Source organism: Micropterus salmoides, unplaced genomic scaffold (assembly GCF_014851395.1).
Source record: "Micropterus salmoides isolate LMB-PRFRI ecotype aquatic unplaced genomic scaffold, ASM1485139v1 Ms_hic_scaffold_1, whole genome shotgun sequence".
Taxonomy (NCBI): domain Eukaryota; kingdom Metazoa; phylum Chordata; class Actinopteri; order Centrarchiformes; family Centrarchidae; genus Micropterus; species Micropterus salmoides.
This window is the reverse complement of record NW_024040040.1, coordinates 21,400,792-21,422,169: the sequence shown is the minus strand read 5'-3', so window position 1 is coordinate 21,422,169 and position 21,378 is coordinate 21,400,792. Positions and strand designations below refer to the sequence as shown.

Genomic DNA, 21,378 nt, shown 5'->3' with positions numbered 1-21,378 from the left:
AGAGGGGGAGGGAGTGGGGGCTAGTAAGAGATGTGATTGAGCCAGCCCAGTGTCAGTATAGAAAATGAACCAATCAGCTGTAGGCTGTGCTTCATGGGCCGGTCAGTGGTCATATAAATAAACAATTTAAGTTATATTGGCCGCATAGGTGCGTTGGCCCACCAGGCATTTGCCAGATTACCAGTCCATCCCTGCTAGTTTTACACTTGCTTGTTTTCATAACACTAATAGATGCTTGTGTTAATTTTTTTAGGGTGATAAGGGAGAAAAAGGATCGAAAGGAGAGATGGTGAGTTATGTGCAAAATATATAAAACATACTTTTCAATATGCAAGTATATTGTAATTTTTTAATGTGTAATAAAGATGTACTTGGTGGCAGGGTATCAAATCACAAGCATTTGCCTATTCTTTATGCAACAGATTAAAATACGTTATTAATATATATATATTTACCTTCATTTTAGTAAAATATTGGCAATGTATTGATTCATATACAGTATACAACTATGTGTGCAGTGTATAGTACTTTTCATATATTAAAAAAATCATATATACTTTACATTTATACTATTCTTATCCTTGGAAGCAGCAGCTGACAAACAAAACAATCCCTCATCAAAATCTTTTTAGTAGGTATTCTGGAGCTTTCAGTCATATAACATGAATTTCATCAGCTGATTCAGCTCCACCAAAGCTACAAAATTGACCATGACGTATTCTGCAAAGTATTTTACATACAACTCAGTGACCACTTTATTAGGTGCAGGTCCAGGCTGTACAATGCAAAGACGTCCAATACAATATCTCTGCCATTAATTCTACTTTTACAAAGCTCATAATAGTTAAATTGGACTACATTATTTTGAGAGGTGTTTCAAATGTTTTTGTCCTTTCTATTTGCATACCTGATAGGGGGGCAGGATATTTAAATATAATGCAGTCTAGTTCAACAAGGCTACTAACTATGGCCTCAGTGCTTAAACATATAAATTAATTAACTTCTCTATGACAATGTCAACAAAAATTAACATTATAGGCAGGATAAAAGTAGACTTTACAGTAGAAAAGCTTACTGGGTTAAATCAGGCGGTACGGGTGTACCTAATAAAGTAGACAACACAGTGTACAACATATACTGTAATTCAGTATAAGAACAAGACTAAGAGTCACAGCTATGCTCGGGCACAGGGGTTTTCAAAGTCTGAGACTGTGGGACCCCCTCAGACAAAGCTTGGGAAATGGTGCCCCCCCCCCCCTTAGTTTACTTAGCTAACCTTATATGGCTAGAGATGGACAAGACACATGCCTTTGGTGTGAGAGATCATTGTGAAGCAATGAGACTTAACCCCTAGCAGCAACAGTAAATAGCAATTGTAAGTCGCTTTGGATAAGCGTCAGTTAATGAATAATTCAATTCAATTCAATTTTATTTATATAGCGCCAAATCACAGCAACAGTTATCTCACAGCGCTTTTCATAAAAGAGCAGGTCTAGACCGTACTCTATGATGCTATTTACAGAAGCCCAACAGTTCCCACCAAGAGCAAGCACTAGGCGACAGAGGCAAGGAAAAACTTCCTTTTAAGAGGCAGAAACCTCGAGCAGAACCATGGCTCAGGGTGGGCGGCCATCTGCCTCGACCGGCTGGGGGTGAAGGGGAGAGAGAGAGAGATAGAGAGAGAGAGAGAGAGAGAGATGTAAGGAGAGAGAGATGTAAGGAGAGAGAGAGGGGAGGGAGGCAGCCTACACAATATACACACAGAGGTACAGACAGTGAAGGTGATGTTGCTATAGACTAAATGAAAAATGGTACAGATATTTATAATAGTGTTAATGGTAACAATCGTAATGTTAATGATTATAATAACAATAATAACAATAAGACTATCAACAATAGTCGTTGCAGCAGAGGATGTCGAGCAGGAACACGGGGGCAGCAGGTGACCCGCAACCACAGATCCAGACTCCACAGCTCCAGAGCCAGAAAACCTGCAGGAAGTGATAGGAGAGAGGAGGAGAGAGACGAGAAAGCACAAGACTACCAGAAAGGGGAGAAGTTGTGTTAGTAACATGCAATAATGGGATGAGGTTGCATACAGAGGGAGAGAAAGTAGAGGAGAAAGGAGCTCAGTGCATCATGGGAAATCCCCCGGCAGTCTAGGCCTATAGCAGCATAACTAAGGGATGGTTCAGGACTCACCTGAGCCAGCCCTAACTATAAGCTTTATCAAAGAGGAAAGTCTTAAGCCTACTCTTAAATGTGGAGATGGTGTCTGCCTCCTGAACCCAAACTGGAACCTGGTTCCACAGGAGAGGAGCTTGATAGCTGAACGCTCTGGCTCCTAGTCTACTTTTGGAGACTCTAGGAAACACAAGTAACCCTGCATTCTGGGAGCGCAGTGCTCTGGTGGGGTAGTAAGGTACTATGAGCTCTTTAAGATAAGATGGTGCCTGACCATTAAGAGCTTTGTAGGTAAGAAGAATGATTTTAAATTCTATTCTGGATTTTACTGGAAGCCAATGCAAAGAAGCTAAAACAGGAGAAATGTGATCTCTTTTCCTGGTTCCTGTCAGAACACGTGCTGCAGCATTCTGGATCAGCTGAAGAGTCTTAATGGACTTTTTCGAGCAGCCTGATAATAAGGAATTGCAGTAATCCAGCCTAGAAGTAACAAATGCATGGACTAGTTTTTCTGCATCATTTTTAGACAGGATGTTCCTGATTTTCGCAATATTACGTAGGTGAAAAAAGGCGGTCCTTGAAATTTGCTTAATGTGAGACTTAAACGACATGTCCTGATCAAAGATAACTCCAAGATTCCTCACAGTGGTGCTGGAGGCCAAGGCGATGCCATCCAGGGAAACTATATCTTTAGATAATGCGTCACGGAGGTGCTTAGGCCCCAGAGTAATAACTTCAGTTTTATCTGAGTTTAACATGAGAAAATTACAGGTCATCCAGGTTTTAACATCCTGAAGGCACATTTGAAGTTTAGCTAACTGATGAGTTTCATCTGGCTTGATCGATAGATATAACTGAGTATCATCTGCATAACAATGAAAGCTTATGGAATGTTTCCTGATAATATTGCCTAAAGGAAGCATATATAAAGTGAAGAGGATTGGTCCAAGGACAGATCCTTGAGGAACTCCATGAGTAACTTTGGCGTGCATGGAGGACTCATCGTTAACATGTACAAACTGAAATCGATCTGATAAATAAGACTTTAACCAGCTTAGAGCGGTTCCTTTAATGCCAATGAAATATTCCAGTCTCTGCAATAGGATCTGATGGTCAATCAAATGCAGCACTAAGATCTAATAAAACCAGTACAGAGACAAGTCCTTTGTCTGATGCAATAAGGAGGTCATTAGTAATTTTCACCAGTGCTGTCTCTGTGCTATGATGAGCTCTAAATCCTGACTGAAAATCCTCAAATAAACTATTGCTCTGTAGAAAGTCACACAGCTGTTTAGCAACTGCTTTCTCCAGAACCTTAGAGAGAAATGGAAGGTTAGATATAGGTCTATAGTTGGCTAAAACATCCGGATCAAGTTTGGGCTTTTTCAGAAGAGGTTTAATTACAGCTACTTTAAAGTACTGTGGTACATAGCCTGTTGATAAAGATAGATTGATCATATCTAGTATAGAGGTGCTGACTAAGGGTAGAACATCTTTAAGCAGCCTAGTCGGGATGGGGTCTAAGAGGCAGGTTGATGGTTTAGATGAAGAAATTATTGAAGTTAGTTGGTAAAGATTGAGGGAAGCAAAACAGTCTAAACATGTATCTGGTTCTACAGCTGTTTCTAAGGTTCCTGAGTTAAGAGATAAGTCGGTGCCAATTGAGGTCAGGTCTTGGTGAATTTTGTCTCTAATAGCTAGAATTTTATCATTAAAGAAGCTCATGAAATCGTAACTACTGAGAGCTATGGGAATACTTGGCTCAATAGAGCTGTGACTCTCTGTCAGCCTGGCTACAGTGCTGAAAAGAAACTTGGGGTTGTTCCTATTTTCCTCTATTAATGACGAGTAGTAGGCTGCTCTGGCATTACGGAGGGCCTTCCTATAAGTTTTAAGACTATCTTGCCAAATTAAACGAGAATTTTCTACTTTGGTAGAACGCCAATTCCTCTCAAGTTTCCGTGATATTTGCTTTAATTTGCGAGTTTCAGTATTATACCATGGAGCTAACCGTCTTTGTTTTAGTATTTTCTTTTTTAGAGGGGCTACAGAGTCGAGTGTCATTCGCAGCGAGCCTGCAGCACTATCAACAAGATGATCGATTTGGGAGGGACTGAAATTAGCATAGGAGTCCTCCGTTACTTTGTGACTAGATAATGTATTTAGAGCTGATGGAATCGCATCCTTAAATTTAGCTATGGCACTATCAGACAGACATCTTGTATAGAAATTTTTGCCCAGTGGCGAGTAGTTCAGCAATACAAACTCAAAAGTTATCAAACAGTGGTCGGATAAAGAGGGATTCTGTGGGAACACCACTAAATGTTCAATTTCAATACCATACACCAAAACAAGGTCGAGGGTGTGGTTAAAACAGTGAGTCGGTTCATGAACACTCTGAGAGAAGCCGATGGAATCTAACAGAGAGATAAACGCAGTACTAAAGCTGTCATTCTCAACATCCACATGAATATTAAAATCTCCTACAATAATAACTTTGTCCGTTTTAAGGACTAAAGTTGACACAAACTCTGCAAATTCAGATAAGAATTCAGAGTACGGGCCAGGTGCTCGGTACACTATAACAAAAAGAATTGGTTGCAGTGATTTCCAACTTGGGTGCGAAAGACTAAGAACAAGACTTTCAAATGAGTTATAGTTTAGTTTAGGTTTAGTGCTGATTAGTAGGCTTTTCTGTGGTAAGTGTATCTTGTCCAGACGCACAAAAAAGTCTCTTGGAGCCATAGCCTAAACCCAACAGGAAGTCGGCCATTTTGAATTTTACGTCAAATTTTGGATGATTTACACACTTCGTACTTTAACGAACTCCTCCTAGGGATTTAGTCCGACCGACCTCAAATTTCTGCTGTGCCTTCTAAAGGCATTGAAGATGAAAAGTTGTGCTATTTGCGAGTTTTCGTCAATGGGTGTGTCCATGGCGTGGCGTCAAAGATCAAGTCTTCGCCATGACACAGGAAGTTGTTGTAACTTCAGTGTATTTGCTCACATCTGGACCAAAGTGTACATGTAGGATGAGAGTCCCGCCCTGAACACATGTACATGCCGACATTCACCCACAGTCATAGCGCCACCTGCTGGCAACAGGAAGTGACTTTTAACGAAGCAGCCCCCGCCGCACGTTTCACCTACGTGCACGAATTTTCTGTGGTACGTGTATCTTGTCCAGACGCACAAAAAAGTCTCTTGGAGCGATGCCCTAAAACCAACAGGAAGTCGGCCATTTTGAATTTTACGTCAAATTTTGGATGATTTACACACTTCGTACTTTAACGAATTCCTCCTAGGGATTTAGTCCGACCGACCTCAAATTTCCGCTGTGCCTTCTAAAGGCATTGAAGATGAAAAGTTGTGCTATTTGCGAGTTTTCGTCAATGGGCGTGTCCGTGGCGTGGCGTCAAAAATCAACTCTTCGCCATGACACAGGAAGTTGTTGTAACTTCAGTGTATATTCTCACATCTGGACCAAACTGTACATGTAGGATGAGAGTCCCGCCCTGAACACATGTACATGCCGACATTCACCCACAGTCATAGCGCCACCTGCTGGCAACAGAAAGTGACTTTTAACGAAGCAGCCCCCGCCGCACGTTTCACCTACGTGCACGAATTTTCTGTGGTACATGTATCTTGTCCAGACGCATAAAAAAGCCTCTTGGAGCGATGCCCTAAAATCAACAGGAAGTCGGCCATTTTGAATTTTACGTCAAATTTTGGATGATTTACACACTTCGTACTTTAACGAACTCCTCCTAGGGATTTAGTCAGACCGACCTCAAATTTGTGCTGTGCCTTCTAAAGGCATTGAAGATGAAAAGTTGTGCTATTTGCGAGTTTTCGTCAATGGGTGTGTCCATGGCGTGGCGTCAAAGATCAAGTCTTCGCCATGACACAGGAAGTTGTTGTAACTTCAGTGTATTTGCTCACATCTGGACCAAACTGTACATGTAGGATGAGAGTCCCGCCCTGAACACATGTACATGCCGACATTCACCCACAGTCATAGCGCCACCTGCTGGCAACAGAAAGTGACTTTTAACGAAGCAGCACCCGCCGCACGTTTCACCTACGTGCACGAATTTTCTGTGGTAAGTGTATCTTGTCCAGACGCACAAAAAAGTCTCTTGGAGCCATAGCCTAAACCCAACAGGAAGTCGGCCATTTTGAATTTTACGTCAAATTTTGGATGATTTACACACTTCGTACTTTAACGAACTCCTCCTAGAGATTTAGTCCGACCGACCTCAAATTTCTGCTGTGCCTTCTAAAGGCATTGAAGATGAAAAGTTGTGCTATTTGCGAGTTTTCGTCAATGGGTGTGTCCATGGCGTGGCGTCAAAGATCAAGTCTTCGCCATGACACAGGAAGTTGTTGTAACTTCAGTGTATTTGCTCACATCTGGACCAAAGTGTACATGTAGGATGAGAGTCCCGCCCTGAACACATGTACATGCCGACATTCACCCACAGTCATAGCGCCACCTGCTGGCAACAGGAAGTGACTTTTAACGAAGCAGCCCCCGCCGCACGTTTCACCTACGTGCACGAATTTTCTGTGGTACGTGTATCTTGTCCAGACGCACAAAAAAGTCTCTTGGAGCGATGCCCTAAAACCAACAGGAAGTCGGCCATTTTGAATTTTACGTCAAATTTTGGATGATTTACACACTTCGTACTTTAACGAATTCCTCCTAGGGATTTAGTCCGACCGACCTCAAATTTCCGCTGTGCCTTCTAAAGGCATTGAAGATGAAAAGTTGTGCTATTTGCGAGTTTTCGTCAATGGGCGTGTCCGTGGCGTGGCGTCAAAAATCAACTCTTCGCCATGACACAGGAAGTTGTTGTAACTTCAGTGTATATTCTCACATCTGGACCAAACTGTACATGTAGGATGAGAGTCCCGCCCTGAACACATGTACATGCCGACATTCACCCACAGTCATAGCGCCACCTGCTGGCAACAGAAAGTGACTTTTAACGAAGCAGCCCCCGCCGCACGTTTCACCTACGTGCACGAATTTTCTGTGGTACATGTATCTTGTCCAGACGCATAAAAAAGCCTCTTGGAGCGATGCCCTAAAATCAACAGGAAGTCGGCCATTTTGAATTTTACGTCAAATTTTGGATGATTTACACACTTCGTACTTTAACGAACTCCTCCTAGGGATTTAGTCAGACCGACCTCAAATTTGTGCTGTGCCTTCTAAAGGCATTGAAGATGAAAAGTTGTGCTATTTGCGAGTTTTCGTCAATGGGTGTGTCCATGGCGTGGCGTCAAAGATCAAGTCTTCGCCATGACACAGGAAGTTGTTGTAACTTCAGTGTATTTGCTCACATCTGGACCAAACTGTACATGTAGGATGAGAGTCCCGCCCTGAACACAAGTACATGCCGACATTCACCCACAGTCATAGCGCCACCTGCTGGCAACAGAAAGTGACTTTTAACGAAGCAGCACCCGCCGCACGTTTCACCTACGTGCACGAATTTTCTGTGGTAAGTGTATCTTGTCCAGACGCACAAAAAAGTCTCTTGGAGCCATAGCCTAAACCCAAAAGGAAGTCGGCCATTTTGAATTTTACGTCAAATTTTGGATGATTTACACACTTCGTACTTTAACGAACTCCTCCTAGGGATTTAGTCCGACCGACCTCAAATTTCTGCTGTGCCTTCTAAAGGCATTGAAGATGAAAAGTTGTGCTATTTGCGAGTTTTCGTCAATGGGTGTGTCCATGGCGTGGCGTCAAAGATCAAGTCTTCGCCATGACACAGGAAGTTGTTGTAACTTCAGTGTACATGCTCACATCTGAACCAAACTTTACGTGCTTGATAACTCTCCCACCCCACTATGGAGGACCGATCCTGACACAGTCAGAAATAATACAGAAATAAATAAATGCTCAATATAAATAAGCTTCCAATTAAATACAGAAAAAAATAAAGTAAATTAAAGCTGCAAGCAGCGTTGGGCGGGCCCTCGCACTTATAAGCGTCCGCGTGTGAGCCGGCCGAGTTGCATATTCTGGAGCTCTGCCGGTGCGGCTGTGAATTTGCTACGCGGTTATGACGCCGCATGAAGGTGTTATATGTCACTTCCTGTGTCCCCTATGTGGAGCTACATAGCACTTGCCGCTATGAATATAAATCGGTATTGACGTGTAGATGTCTGCGGGGTGGGAGAGTTATCAAGCACTTAAAGTTTGTTTCAGATGTGAGCATGTACACTGAACAATAATGTACCCAAACAATAAAATAAATTCCTTTTATATTTCCCTGCCTTGTTGTTTATGTTTACATACAGAGGAAGAATGTGAGAACAGCACACATTTCATTGTTACCGTGTGTTAGAGCATGGGAGAACAGTGGATACTTTTAATACAGCCCACACCCCTAATACTGTGTAACTATAACAAGTAGAGAACAGAAGAAAAAGATGTTCTTTCTTTACAACTGTCTGCATAGCTTATTCATATTGTGTAATGAATGAAAATAAATAGGCCTACTAGGCTCCTCTCTACTTTGACATTTAAGATTAGCTGGTTTGATCCACCTTCATACACATGTGACATTACTGTACAACTTGAGAAAGGTGAGTTGTTTTCTGCTCCAGCCTGCCTAAAAGAAAAGCGTTTTTGGGATTAAATGGACTTTATTAGCTGCTGCAGTGCAGGATGAACTCAGAATAGACCCATTTCTCACCTTATTATTCTAAATCATGCAACGAAGAAGAAGAAATGCATAATAAATCCTGGGACAAAATCTGTCCACAGCATGTAGTCTGATGAACAAGACTTGTGTTATAGCTGACTTGGGCAGTGAAATGTTTAATTTTTTTAATTCATGTGGTCATAGTTGTCCACAACTCAAATCAGAATATAAGAAGAAATGTTTTATACCACCTCAAGAAGGCTTCCTACCAGAAAGGTAGGAAGGTATTTCAAATGTAAAACTGCAGTCCTGAAATCTAAGTAAAGTAATTTCCCTGACATTTTGTGTTACTTTACTTTTAATAGACGCATGTAACAGGTTTTATACTTCCTGTGAGTATAATCCAATCAATCTTATTTTCATACTGTATATCCGTTGTGTAATTTGATAAATTGTGTTGTATGTGGTGCTCGCATCGGGTACTACTGAGACTTCATTGCCCTCTTCAGAGAAGACTCTGACTGCAACATGCGTCTTTGTAAAGAGAGAAACGGACAGAAAAAGTCTCTAACTCTGCCTGTCAGCTCGCTCTGCTCCGTTAAAACTGAATTTACCATACAGAATTGAATACGAGTGCACTCCAGATTTAGCTGCAGCCAGCTGACCGTGTGCTTCTCCCTATACCGCAGTTCTGTGTCCATGCATGCAGCAAACTGAAAGCACTGTCTGTCGGAGCGTCTACGTGAAAAGAGAAGGAAGACATTGCTGGTAGTATTGTTTTCAGAGTTGTTAAACACCTCAGCGCACTGAAGGAAGCCATCTGACTGTGTGAGGGGCAAGATCGTTGATGTCTGCAGGCAGAGTAGGAGCTCTCCTGTCTGACTGGTCCACCAATAGTCTTGATATGATACATGTCCCCAGAAAATTTCGTACATGTAGGTTGAACGTGAACGAGGGGCTAATCTTTTCCAATTTTCTAGGTGGCGCTAGCGAGTCATTTTGCCACGCCCATGTGCGAAACTTGTAGAATACGAAATTTTTCACCGGTTCTGACATGTTTGCAAATTTTGGTGAGTTTTCGAGTATGTTTAGGCCATGTCAGTTGGGCCTACTTTGCAGAAAAAAATAAAAAATAAAAAATATATATATAATCCGAGCAAATTCAATAGGGACCTCGCACGGTCGTGCTCGGGCCCTAAAAAAAAAAATATATATATATATAATCCGAGCAAATTCAATAGGGACCTCACACGGTCGTGCTCGGGCCCTAATAAATAAATGTTGGTAGTAATTAATTTATACAAGGAGACATAAATGTATATATTTTAATTAGTGCCTTTACTTATTCACCTTTGTTATAATTACCTTATTTGTTTATTCAACTTTATTTATTACTAATTTTTAAAATGTATTTATTTATGTGTGTTTTAATATTTTTGTCTGTTTTATTCTTCCTTTGTATTTATTTACCTTATTTATTTTCACCCATGGTATTTATTTCTGCCTGTTTTTTAAAAGTTTTGTATGCATTTCTGCCTCATTATGCAAATGAGGAGGGACTGTGTCTCAAGGGGTCATCTTCTTTGCTATTGGTGGACCAGTCAGACAGGAGAGCTCCTACTCTGCCTGCAGACATCAACGATCTTGCCCCTCACACAGTCAGATGGCTTCCTTCAGTGCGCTGAGGTGTTTAACAACTCTGAAGACAATACTACCAGCAATGTCTTCCTTCTCTTTTCACGTAGACGCTCCGACAGACAGTGCTTTCAGTTTGCTGCATGCATGGACACAGAACTGCGGTATAGAGAGAAGCACACGGTCAGCTGGCTGCAACTAAATCTGGAGTGCACTCGTATTCAATTCTGTATGGTAAATTCAGTTTTAACGGAGCAGAGCGAGCTGACAGGCAGAGTTAGAGACTTTTTCTGTCCGTTTCTCTCTTTACAAAGATGCATGTTGCAGTCAGAGTCTTCTCTGAGATGCGAGCACGACATACAACACAATTTATCAAATTACACAACGGATATACAGTATGAAAATAAGATTGATTGGATTATACTCACAGGAATATAAAACCTGTTACATGCGTCTATTAAAAGTAAAGTAACACAAAAATCTCAGGGAAATTACTTTACTTAGATTTAAGTACTGCAGTTGTACATTTGAAATACCTTCCTACCTTTCTGATAGGAAGCCTTCTTGAGGTGGTATTAAACATTTCTTCTTATATTCTGATTTGAGTTGTGGACAACTATGACCACATGAATTAAAAAAATTAAACATTTCACTGCCCAAGTCAGCTATAACACAAGTCTTGTTCATTAGACTACATGCTGTACAGTATTTGTGAACAGATTTTGTCCCAGGATTTATTATGCATTTCTTCTTCTTCGTTGCATGGTTTAGAATAATAAGGTGAGAAATGGGTCTATTCTGAGTTCATCCTGCACTGCAGCAGCTAATAAAGTCCATTTAATCCCAAAAATGCTTTTCTTTTAGGCAGGCTGGAGCAGGAAACAACTCACCTTTCTCAAGTTGTACAGTAATGTCACATGTGTATGAAGGTGGATCAAACAAGCTAATCTTAAATGTCAAAGTAGAGAGGAGCCTAGTAGGCCTATTTATTTTCATTCATTACACAATATGAATAAGCTATGCAGACAGTTGTAAAGAAAGAACATCTTTTTCTTCTGTTCTCTACTTGTTATAGTTACACAGTATTAGGGGTGTGGGCTGTATTAAAAGTATCCACTGTTCTCCCATGCTCTAACACACAGTAACGATGAAATGTGTGCTGTTCTCACATTCTTCCTCTGTATGTACACATAAACAACAAGGCAGGGAAATATAAAAGGAATTTATTTTATTGTTTGGGTACATTATTGTTCAGTGTACATGCTCACATCTGAAACAAACTTTACGTGCTTGATAACTGTCCCACCCCGCAGACATCTACACACCAATACCGATTTTTATTCATAGCGGCAAGTGCTATATAGCTCCCAATAGGGGACACAGGAAGTGACATATAGCATCTTCATGCGGCGTCTGAACCGCGTAGGAAATTCACAGCCAAACTTTGCACACATGTCAGGACCGGTGAAAAATTTCGTATTTTATGGGTTTCGCGCATGGGCGTGGCAAAATGACTCGCTAGCGCCACCTAGAAAATTGGAAAAAATTAGCCCCTCGTTCACATTCAACCTACATGTACGAAATTTTCTGGGGACATGTATCATATCAAGACGCACAAAAAAGCCTCAAGAACCCATACCCTAAAGTCAACAGGAAGTCGGCCATTTTGAATTTTACGGCCATTTTTTGATGATTTACACACTTCGTACTTTAACGAACTTCTCCTAGGAGGAGTTAGGTTGAACGTGAACGAGGGGCTAATTTTTTCCAATTTTCTAGGTGGCGCTAGCGAGTCATTTTGCCACGCCCATGCGCGACTCCCATAAAATACGAAATCCTTCACCAGTTCTGACATGTGTGCAAAGTTTGGTGAGTTTTCGAGTATGCTCAGGTCCCCAAAATGGAGCTTACTTTGCAGAAAAAAAAAAAAATGTGTATATATATATATATATATAATTTTGACAAATTCAATAGGTACCTCGCACGGTCATGCTTGGGCCCTAATAATCTTTACATATTCAATAGGGACCTCGCACGGTTGTGCTCGGGCCCTAAAAATATAATCTTTGCAAATTCAATAGGGACCTCGCACAGTCGTGCTCGGGCCCTAATAATCTTTACAAATTTAATAGGGACCTCGCACGGTTCGTGCTCGGGCCCTAATAAAGAGACAGTTATTTAACAATATGTTAAGGAGTAGTTACGTTTGTTACAGTTGCAACTGGCCCTTTGAGGGTAACCATAATGCTTATGTGGCCCTTGGTGAAAATGAGTTTGACACCCCTGTTCTAGATAATCAAATCTTTTTTTATTTTCTTAATATATCAATACAGTATATACTCAATATGTGTTATTTGCTCTTCCAATGGATACATTTTCTGTCCAATTTGTGTGGCAGGGTCTGCCAGGGCGAGTTGGCGGACCACCTGGACCTCCAGGGCCTCCCGGACCTCCAGGACAGATCATGTACAAGACAGCAGCTGAAGTGAGTCAGAGGTCAAATCATTAACCAAGAGGGGTCAAATATATAAAATTAACCCTCACATAACATGCCTGTCATTTAATCACTAAAATACTTTCTTTTTCAGTTTCTGCTTGAGTTACTCATATTCACTAACAGTCACTGCTTGCTAAGTTTGTTCACTTCCAAACTAACTGACCTAACTGTGTCTTGCTGTAGTATAATGACGTATATTGGAAAGAAGGGTTGCAGGTGGGTGGCCCCTTAACTGACCTCACCATAAACCTTACTAAAGTAAACTTATTTCAACATAATATTTGTTCATTTTTCTTCACGTTATCGTTCTCTCTTCTTTAGGGAGGCGCTTTTGTTCCTGGTCGACCAGGATCCCAGGTGTGTATCACTATTACAATTGCACAGTTCAGTTTGGTCTAATCCAAAGTCTGATCAATATACAGAAATTGAAGGGAGGACGCATATAATGTGTTCTCATCTAGGGGCCCGGGGGACCAAAAGGAGACAAAGGAGACACAGGTCCTCCAGGATATGCACCTAAGGTAAGATAATCCACCTTTTTATTAATTGATTTAGTATTTTACACACTAAAATATGTTGTTGAATGTATTTTTGTGCAACATTGCACACTGCAAAGATATTTTTGTCCCACCATTGAGTTGTAAAATAGTTAATTCTTTATATCCATATTGTAGCGAGAAGTGGCCCACCACAAGGAAACCCCCCTCTCTCGGGTCACCAACTCTGGGCGCCCTTGGCGCATAATAAATTCAGATACGACTTTGAAAAGAAAGGCAACCCCTGATAACAAGCTAGTTTTAATACAAGGGACTGACCTGATCGTCAGTATTAAATATCTAACTCCAGCTTCAAGTCGATTTCCTAGTCAACCCTTTCAATCCTCTCTCACTTTAGATTCCAGAGAGTAGGACACTGAACAAATAACCTGGAATAAGTTTCTTAAAGGGCCAGTTTGCTGGTTATCTGCAATGGGGTGTGTTAATGTAAGTAAATACTAACTTGCCAGTCCACAAGAGGGGAAGAAAAAATAAGAAAAATTGAATTAAAGCTGCAAGCAGCGTTGGGCGGGCCCTCGCACTTGTAGCGTGTCCGGGTGTGAGCCGGCCGAGTTGCATATTCTCGAGCTCTGCCGGTGTGGCTGTGAATTTGCAATGCGGTTCCGACGCCGCATGAAGGTGTTATAAGTCACTTCCTGTGTCCCCTATGTGGAGCTAAATAGCACTTGCCGCTATGAATATAAATCGGTATTGGTGTGTAGATTTCTGCGGGGTGGGAGAGTTATCAAGCACGTAAAGTTTGGTTCAGATGTGAGCATGTACACTGAAGTTACAACAACTTCCTGTGTCATGGCGAAGACTTGATCTTTGACGCCACGCCACGGACACGCCCATTGACGAAAACTCGCAAATAGCACAACTTTTCATCTTCAATGCCTTTAGAAGGCACAGCACAAATTTGAAGTCGGTCGGACTAAATCCCTAGGAGGAGTTAAAGTGTTAAAGTACGGAGTGTGTAAATCATCTAAAAATGGCCATAAAATTCAAAATGGCCGACTTCCTGTTAGTTTCAGGCATCGCTCCAAGAGGCTTTTTGGTGCGTCTGGACAAGATACACGCACCACAAAAAATTTGTGCACGTAGGTGAAACGTGCGGCGGGGGCTGCTTAGTTAAAGGGCACTTCCTGTTGCCAGCAGGTGGCGCTATGACTGTGGGTGAATGTCGGCATGTACATGTGTTCAGGGCGGGACTCTCATCATACATGTACACTTTGGTCCAGATGTGAGCATGTACACTGAAGTTACGACAACTTCCTGTGTCATGGCGAAGAGTTGATCTTTGACACCACGCCATGGACACGCCCATTGACGAAAACTCACAGATAGCACAACTTTTCATCTTCAATGCCTTTAGAAGGCACAGCAGAAATTTGAAGTCGGTTGCATTAAAAATTAAAAAACAATTATCACAATATTTGCCAATTAATTTTTTTGTCAATCACTTAATTGACAAATCAACTTTCACCCCTACTTATCTATGAAAAAGCATACTATTTGAATATGAAGTTCTTCACATGTTTTGGATGGAAAAAAACTAAAAATGTCAGATACATATTGAGCAGTAAAAAGTACATTTTCCTCTGAATTGTAGTGGAGTAAAGTGAATATGTGTGTATAAAATTGTATAAAATTAGAGTACCCTCACATTTGTAAAGTACTTGAGTAAATGTACTTTGTTACATTGCACTAATGATGAATTCATGGTTTTGCAAATAAGGTATGAGGATTGTCAGGATCGTACATTGAATCTTTCATTCTTTCTATCTAGCAATCATATAAATAACGTTTAAGATGGCAACTCTGGCTAAGATCGCACTGAACGCTTTTTTTTCTGGATATTAAAGGATGTTAAAGGTTCAACCGTTCAACTGTAGGAAAACAATGTTAATATCTCGCTTTACAAAATAAATGCAGCACATTTGATATCTGGGTAGACTTTCTGATATCAAGAGATAACAAGACAACAAAATCTTAATCTTGACACCAAGGTGGCAGTTCATATTATTTGTTCATTTGTCTTTGTATCTTTTTTTTGTTAAGGGAGAGAAAGGAGAGCCGGGTATCATCATGGGGCCTGATGGGAGACCTCTGTACCTTGGTGGCCTGGCAGGACAGCCGGTAAAAAACAGATAACAAGCTAGCACTAATGTTTGTATCACAGCTCAAATTATAGAATACTTTTTCATGATCCAGGAGTTTAAGTATTTAATTAATTGTAAATAACTCAAAATCAATAATTCATTTCTAAAATATCAGTGTTTACAGCGTGCTTGTGTATTCATTAACAGGGCGAGAGAGGACCCTCTGGCCCTGTGGGACCTCCGGTGCGTGTTTTGCTCATACAGTAAGCTAACAGCATCTCATCAGGAAAATAAACATGTATTAACATTTTTATTTTCAGGGTCCATATGGTCCTCCAGGTCCAAAGGGAGAAATTGGGCTTCCAGGTAGACCAGTAAGTCGATTTCTTCAAATTACATTTTCATTTCAAGTCAGTTAAAAATGGGACAGATAAGTCTATCCTGCCACTAGGAGTCTCCAAAGGTTTTATTTGATACACAGATGGGCTTTAAACTTGTTAATATTTTATGTTAAATGAATTAAATATGAATCTGAATGCTGTGAGTTTTATTGTAGGGTCGGCCGGGGCTGAACGGTGCAAGAGGAGAGAAGGGAGATTCAGGCAGTGGGTCTGGATATGGTTACGCCGTGAGTATCACAGATTTTGTCCCGTTTGCTTCTGAATTAATGCAGTTTTTATGATCCGGCCATTAACATACAGTAATCAATTTGTTTTGTTTCCTAGGGTCCTCCAGGTCCACCAGGGCCCCCAGGACCTCCTGGATCTTCTGCTCCCGTCGACATTCTCAGAGTAAGAAACATTTACTGTGGCATTTTAGCAGTTGTGTGTCCTGTAAAATTGATAAATTGCTACTTTATGGATATGATAATCTTCGTTTTCTCTTGTTAGGGCCCGAGCACGACCGTGCGAGGTCCCTATTGAATTTGCTCGGATTATTAGGGCCCGAGCACGACTGTGCGAGGTCCCTATTGAATTTGCTCGGATTTTTTTTTTTTTTTTTTTTTTTTCTGCAAAGTAGGCCCAAATGACATGGCCTAAACATACTCGAAAACTCACCAAAATTTGCAAACATGTCAGAACCGGTGAAAAATTTCGTATTCTACAAGTTTCGCACATGGGCGTTGCAAAATGACTCGCTAGCGCCACCTAGAAAATTGGAAAAGATTAGCCCCTCGTTCACGTTCAACCTACATGTACGAAATTTTCTGGGGACATGTATCGTATCAAGACGCACAAAAAAGCCTCAAGAACCCATAGCCTAAAGTAACAGAAGTCGGCCATTTTGAATTTTAGGCCATTTTTGGATGATTTACACACTTCGTACTTTAACGAACTCCTCCTAGGGATTTAGTCGGATCGACGTCAAATTTTGCTGTGCCTTCTAAAGGCATTGACGATGAAAAGTTGTGCTATTTGCGAGTTTTCGTCAATGGGCGTGTCCGTGGCGTCGATGATTCGCCATGAAACAGGAAGTTGTTGTAACTTCAGTGTACATGCTCACATCCGGACCAAAGTGTACATGTAGGATGAGAGTCCCGCCCTGAACACATGTACATGCCGACATTCACCCACAGTCATAGCGCCACCTGCTGGCAACAGAAAGTGACCTTTAACGAAGCAGCCCCCGCCGCACGTTTCACCTACGTGCACGAATTTTCTGTGGTACGTGTATCTTGTCCAGACGCACAAAAAAGTCTCTTGGAGCCATAGCCTAAACCCAACAGGAAGTCGGCCATTTTGAATTTTACGTCAAATTTTGGATGATTTACACACTTCGTACTTTAACGAACTCCTCCTAGGGATTTAGTCCGACCGACCTCAAATTTCTGCTGTGCCTTCTAAAGGCATTGAAGATGAAAAGTTGTGCTATTTGCAAGTTTTCGTCAATGGGCGTGTCCGTGGCGTGGTGTCAAAGATCAGCTCTTCGCCATGACACGGAAGTTGTCGTAACTTCAGTGTACATGCTCACATCTGCACCAAACTGTACATGTAGGATGAGAGTCCCGCCCTGAACACATGTACATGCTGATATTCACCCACAGTCATAGCGCCACCTGCTGGCAAGGAAGTGACTTTTAACGAAGCAGCCCCCGCCGCACGTTTCACCTACGTGCACGAATTTTCTGTGGTACGTGTATCTTGTCCAGACGCACAAAAAAGCCTCTTGGAGCGATGCCCTAAAACCAACAGGAAGTCGGCCATTTTGAATTTTACGTCAAATTTTGGATGATTTACACACTTCGTACTTTAACGAACTCCTCCTAGGGATTTAGTCCGACCGACCTCAAATTTCTGCTGTGCCTTCTAAAGGCATTGAAGATGAAAAGTTGTGCTATTTGCGAGTTTTCGTCAATGGGCGTGTCCGTGGCGTGGCGTCAAAGATCAGCTCTTCGCCATGACACGGAAGTTGTCGTAACTTCAGTGTACATGCTCACATCTGCACCAAACTGTACATGTAGGATGAGAGTCCCGCCCTGAACACATGTACATGCTGACATTCACCCACAGTCATAGCGCCACCTGCTGGCAACAGGAAGTGACTTTTAACGAAGCAGCCCCGCCGCACGTTTCACCTACGTGCACGAATTTTCTGTGGTACGTGTATCTTGTCCAGACGCACAAAAAAGCCTCTTGGAGCGATGCCCTAAAACCAACAGGAAGTCGGCCATTTTGAATTTTACGTCAAATTTTGGATGATTTACACACTTCGTACTTTAACGAACTCCTCCTAGGGATTTAGTCCGACCGACCTCAAATTTCTGCTGTGCCTTCTAAAGGCATTGAAGATGAAAAGTTGTGCTATTTGCGAGTTTTCGTCAATGGGCGTGTCCGTGGCGTGGCGTCAAAGATCAAGTCTTCGCCATGACACAGGAAGTTGTTGTAACTTCAGTGTGTATGCTCACATCTGAACCAAACTTTACGTGCTTGACAAGGGGTCATCTTCTCTGCTATTGGTGGACCAGTCAGACAGGAGAGCTCCTACTCTGCCTGCAGACATCAACGATCTTGCCCCTCACACAGTCAGATGGCTTCCTTCAGTGCGCTGAGGTGTTTAACAACTCTGAAGACAATACTACCAGCAATGTCTTCCTTCTCTTTTCACGTAGACGCTCCGACAGACAGTGCTTTCAGTTTGCTGCATGCATGGACACAGAACTGCGGTATAGGGAGAAGCACACGGTCAGCTGGCTGCAGCTAAATCTGGAGTGCACTCGTATTCAATTCTGTATGGTAAATTCAGTTTTAACGGAGCAGAGCGAGCTGACAGGCAGAGTTAGAGACTTTTTCTGTCCGTTTCTCTCTTTACAAAGACGCATGTTGCAGTCAGAGTCTTCTCTGAGATGCGAGCACGACATACAACACAATTTATCAAATTACACAACGGATATACAGTATGAAAATAAGATTGATTGGATTATACTCACAGGAAGTATAAAACCTCTTACATGGTCTATTAAAAGTAAAGTAACACAAAAATGTCAGGGAAATTACTTTACTTAGATTTAAGTACTGCAGTTGTACATTTGAAATACCTTCCTACCTTTCTGATAGGAAGCCTTCTTGAGGTGGTATAAAACATTTCTTCTTATATTCTGATTTGAGTTGTGGACAACTATGACCACATGAATTAAAAAAACATTTCACTGCCCAAGTCAGCTATAACACAAGTCTTGTTCATCAGACTACATGCTGTACAGTATTTGTGGACAGATTTTGTCCCAGGATTTATTATGCATTTCTTCTTCTTCGTTGCATGATTTAGAATAATAAGGTGAGAAATGGGTCTATTCTGAGTTCATCCTGCACTGCAGCAGCTAATAAAGTCCATTTAATCCCAAAAACGCTTTTCTTTTAGGCAGGCTGGAGCAGAAAACAACTCACCTTTCTCAAGTTGTACAGTAATGTCACATGTGTATGAAGGTGGATCAAACAAGCTAATCTTAAATGTCAAAGTAGAGAGGAGCCTAGTAGGCCTATTTATTTTCATTCATTACACAATATGAATAAGCTATGCAGACAGTTGTAAAGAAAGAACATCTTTTTCTTCTGTTCTCTACTTGTTATAGTTACACAGTATTAGGGGTGTGGGCTGTATTAAAAGTATCCACTGTTCTCCCATGCTCTAACACACAGTAACGATGAAATGTGTGCTGTTCTCACATTCTTCCTCTGTATGTACACATAAACAACAAGGCAGGGAAATATAAAAGGAATTTATTTTATTGTTTGGGTACATTATTGTTCAGTGTACATGCTCACATCTGAAACAAACTTTACGTGCTTGATAACTCTCCCACCCCGCAGACATCTACACGCCAATACCGATTTATATTCATAGCGGCAAGTGCTATGTAGCTCCACATAGGGGACACAGGAAGTGACATAACACCTTCATGCGGCGTCGGAACCGCGTAGGAAATTCACAGCCGCACCGGCAGAGCTCCAGAATATGCAACTCGGCCGGCTCACGCCGGACGCGCTACAAGTGCGAGGGCCCGCCCAACGCTGCTTGCAGCTTATATATTATATATATATATATATTATATATTTTTTTTTTTTTTTCTGCAAAGTAGGCCCAACTGACATGGCCTAAACATACTCGAAAACTCACCAAAATTTGCAAACATGTCAGAACCGGTGAAAAATTTCGTATTCTACAAGTTTCGCACATGGGCGTGGCAAAATGACTCGCTAGCGCCACCTGAAAATTGGAAAAGATTAGCCCCTCGTTCACGTTCAACCTACATGTACGAAATTTTCTGGGGACATGTATCATATCAAGACGCACAAAAAAGCCTCAAGAACCCATAGCCTAAAGTCAACAGGAAGTCGGCCATTTTAATTTTATGGCCATTTTTGGATGATTTACACACTTCGTACTTTAACGAACTCCTCCTAGGGATTTAGTCGGATCGACGTCAAATTTCTGCTGTGCCTTCTAAAGGCATTGATTATGAAAAGTTGTGCTATTTGCGAGTTTTCGTCAATGGGCGTGTCCGTGGCGTCGATGATTCGCAATGAAACAGGAAGTTGTTGTAACTTCAGTGTACATGCTCACATCCGGACCAAAGTGTACATGTAGGATGAGAGTCCCGCCCTGAACACATGTACATGCTGACATTCACCCACAGTCATAGCGCTCCCTGCTGGCAACAGGAAGTGACTTTTAACGAAGCAGCCCCCGCCGCACGTTTCACCTACATGCACGAATTTTCTGCGGTACGTGTATCTTGTCCAGATGCACAAAAAAGTCTCTTGGAGCCATAGCCTAAACCCAACAGGAAGTCGGCCATTTTGAATTTTACGGCCATTTTGGATGATTACACACTTCGTACTTTAACGAACTCCTCCTAGGGATTTAGTCCGACCGACTTCAAATTTCTGTTGTGCCTTCTAAAGGCATTGAAGATGAAAAGTTGTGCTATTTGCGAGTTTTCGTCAATGGGCGTGTCCATGGCGTGGCGTCAAAGATAAGTCTTTGCCATGACACAGGAAGTTGTTGTAACTTCAGTGTATATGCTCACATCTGCACCAAACTGTACATGTAGGATGAGAGTCCCGCCCTGAACACATGTACATGCTGACATTCACCCACAGTCATAGCGCCACCTGCTGGCAACAGGAAGTGACTTTTAACGAAGCAGCCCCCGCCGCACGTTTCACCTACGTGCACGAATTTTCTGTGGTACGTGTATCTTGTCCAGACGCACAAAAAAGTCTCTTGGAGCGATGCCCTAAAACCAACAGGAAGTCGGC

General features: G+C 41.8%; 1 protein-coding gene across 4 annotated transcripts in view; it reads left to right on the top strand.

The window, feature by feature from the left end:
- LOC119905336 (collagen alpha-1(XVIII) chain-like) overlaps nucleotides 1-21,378 on the top strand; it is an 84,360-nt gene that overhangs the window by 51,066 nt on the left and 11,916 nt on the right. For all 4 annotated transcript variants that reach the window (XM_038722281.1, XM_038722273.1, XM_038722253.1 and 1 more), the window contains exons 20-28: nucleotides 254-289; nucleotides 12,883-12,969; nucleotides 13,303-13,338; nucleotides 13,443-13,502; nucleotides 15,579-15,656; nucleotides 15,827-15,862; nucleotides 15,940-15,993; nucleotides 16,176-16,247; nucleotides 16,345-16,410. In XM_038722281.1, the coding sequence (XP_038578209.1) occupies nucleotides 254-289; nucleotides 12,883-12,969; nucleotides 13,303-13,338; nucleotides 13,443-13,502; nucleotides 15,579-15,656; nucleotides 15,827-15,862; nucleotides 15,940-15,993; nucleotides 16,176-16,247; nucleotides 16,345-16,410 (525 nt within the window). The remainder of the gene's footprint in view (nucleotides 1-253; nucleotides 290-12,882; nucleotides 12,970-13,302; nucleotides 13,339-13,442; nucleotides 13,503-15,578; nucleotides 15,657-15,826; nucleotides 15,863-15,939; nucleotides 15,994-16,175; nucleotides 16,248-16,344; nucleotides 16,411-21,378) is intronic.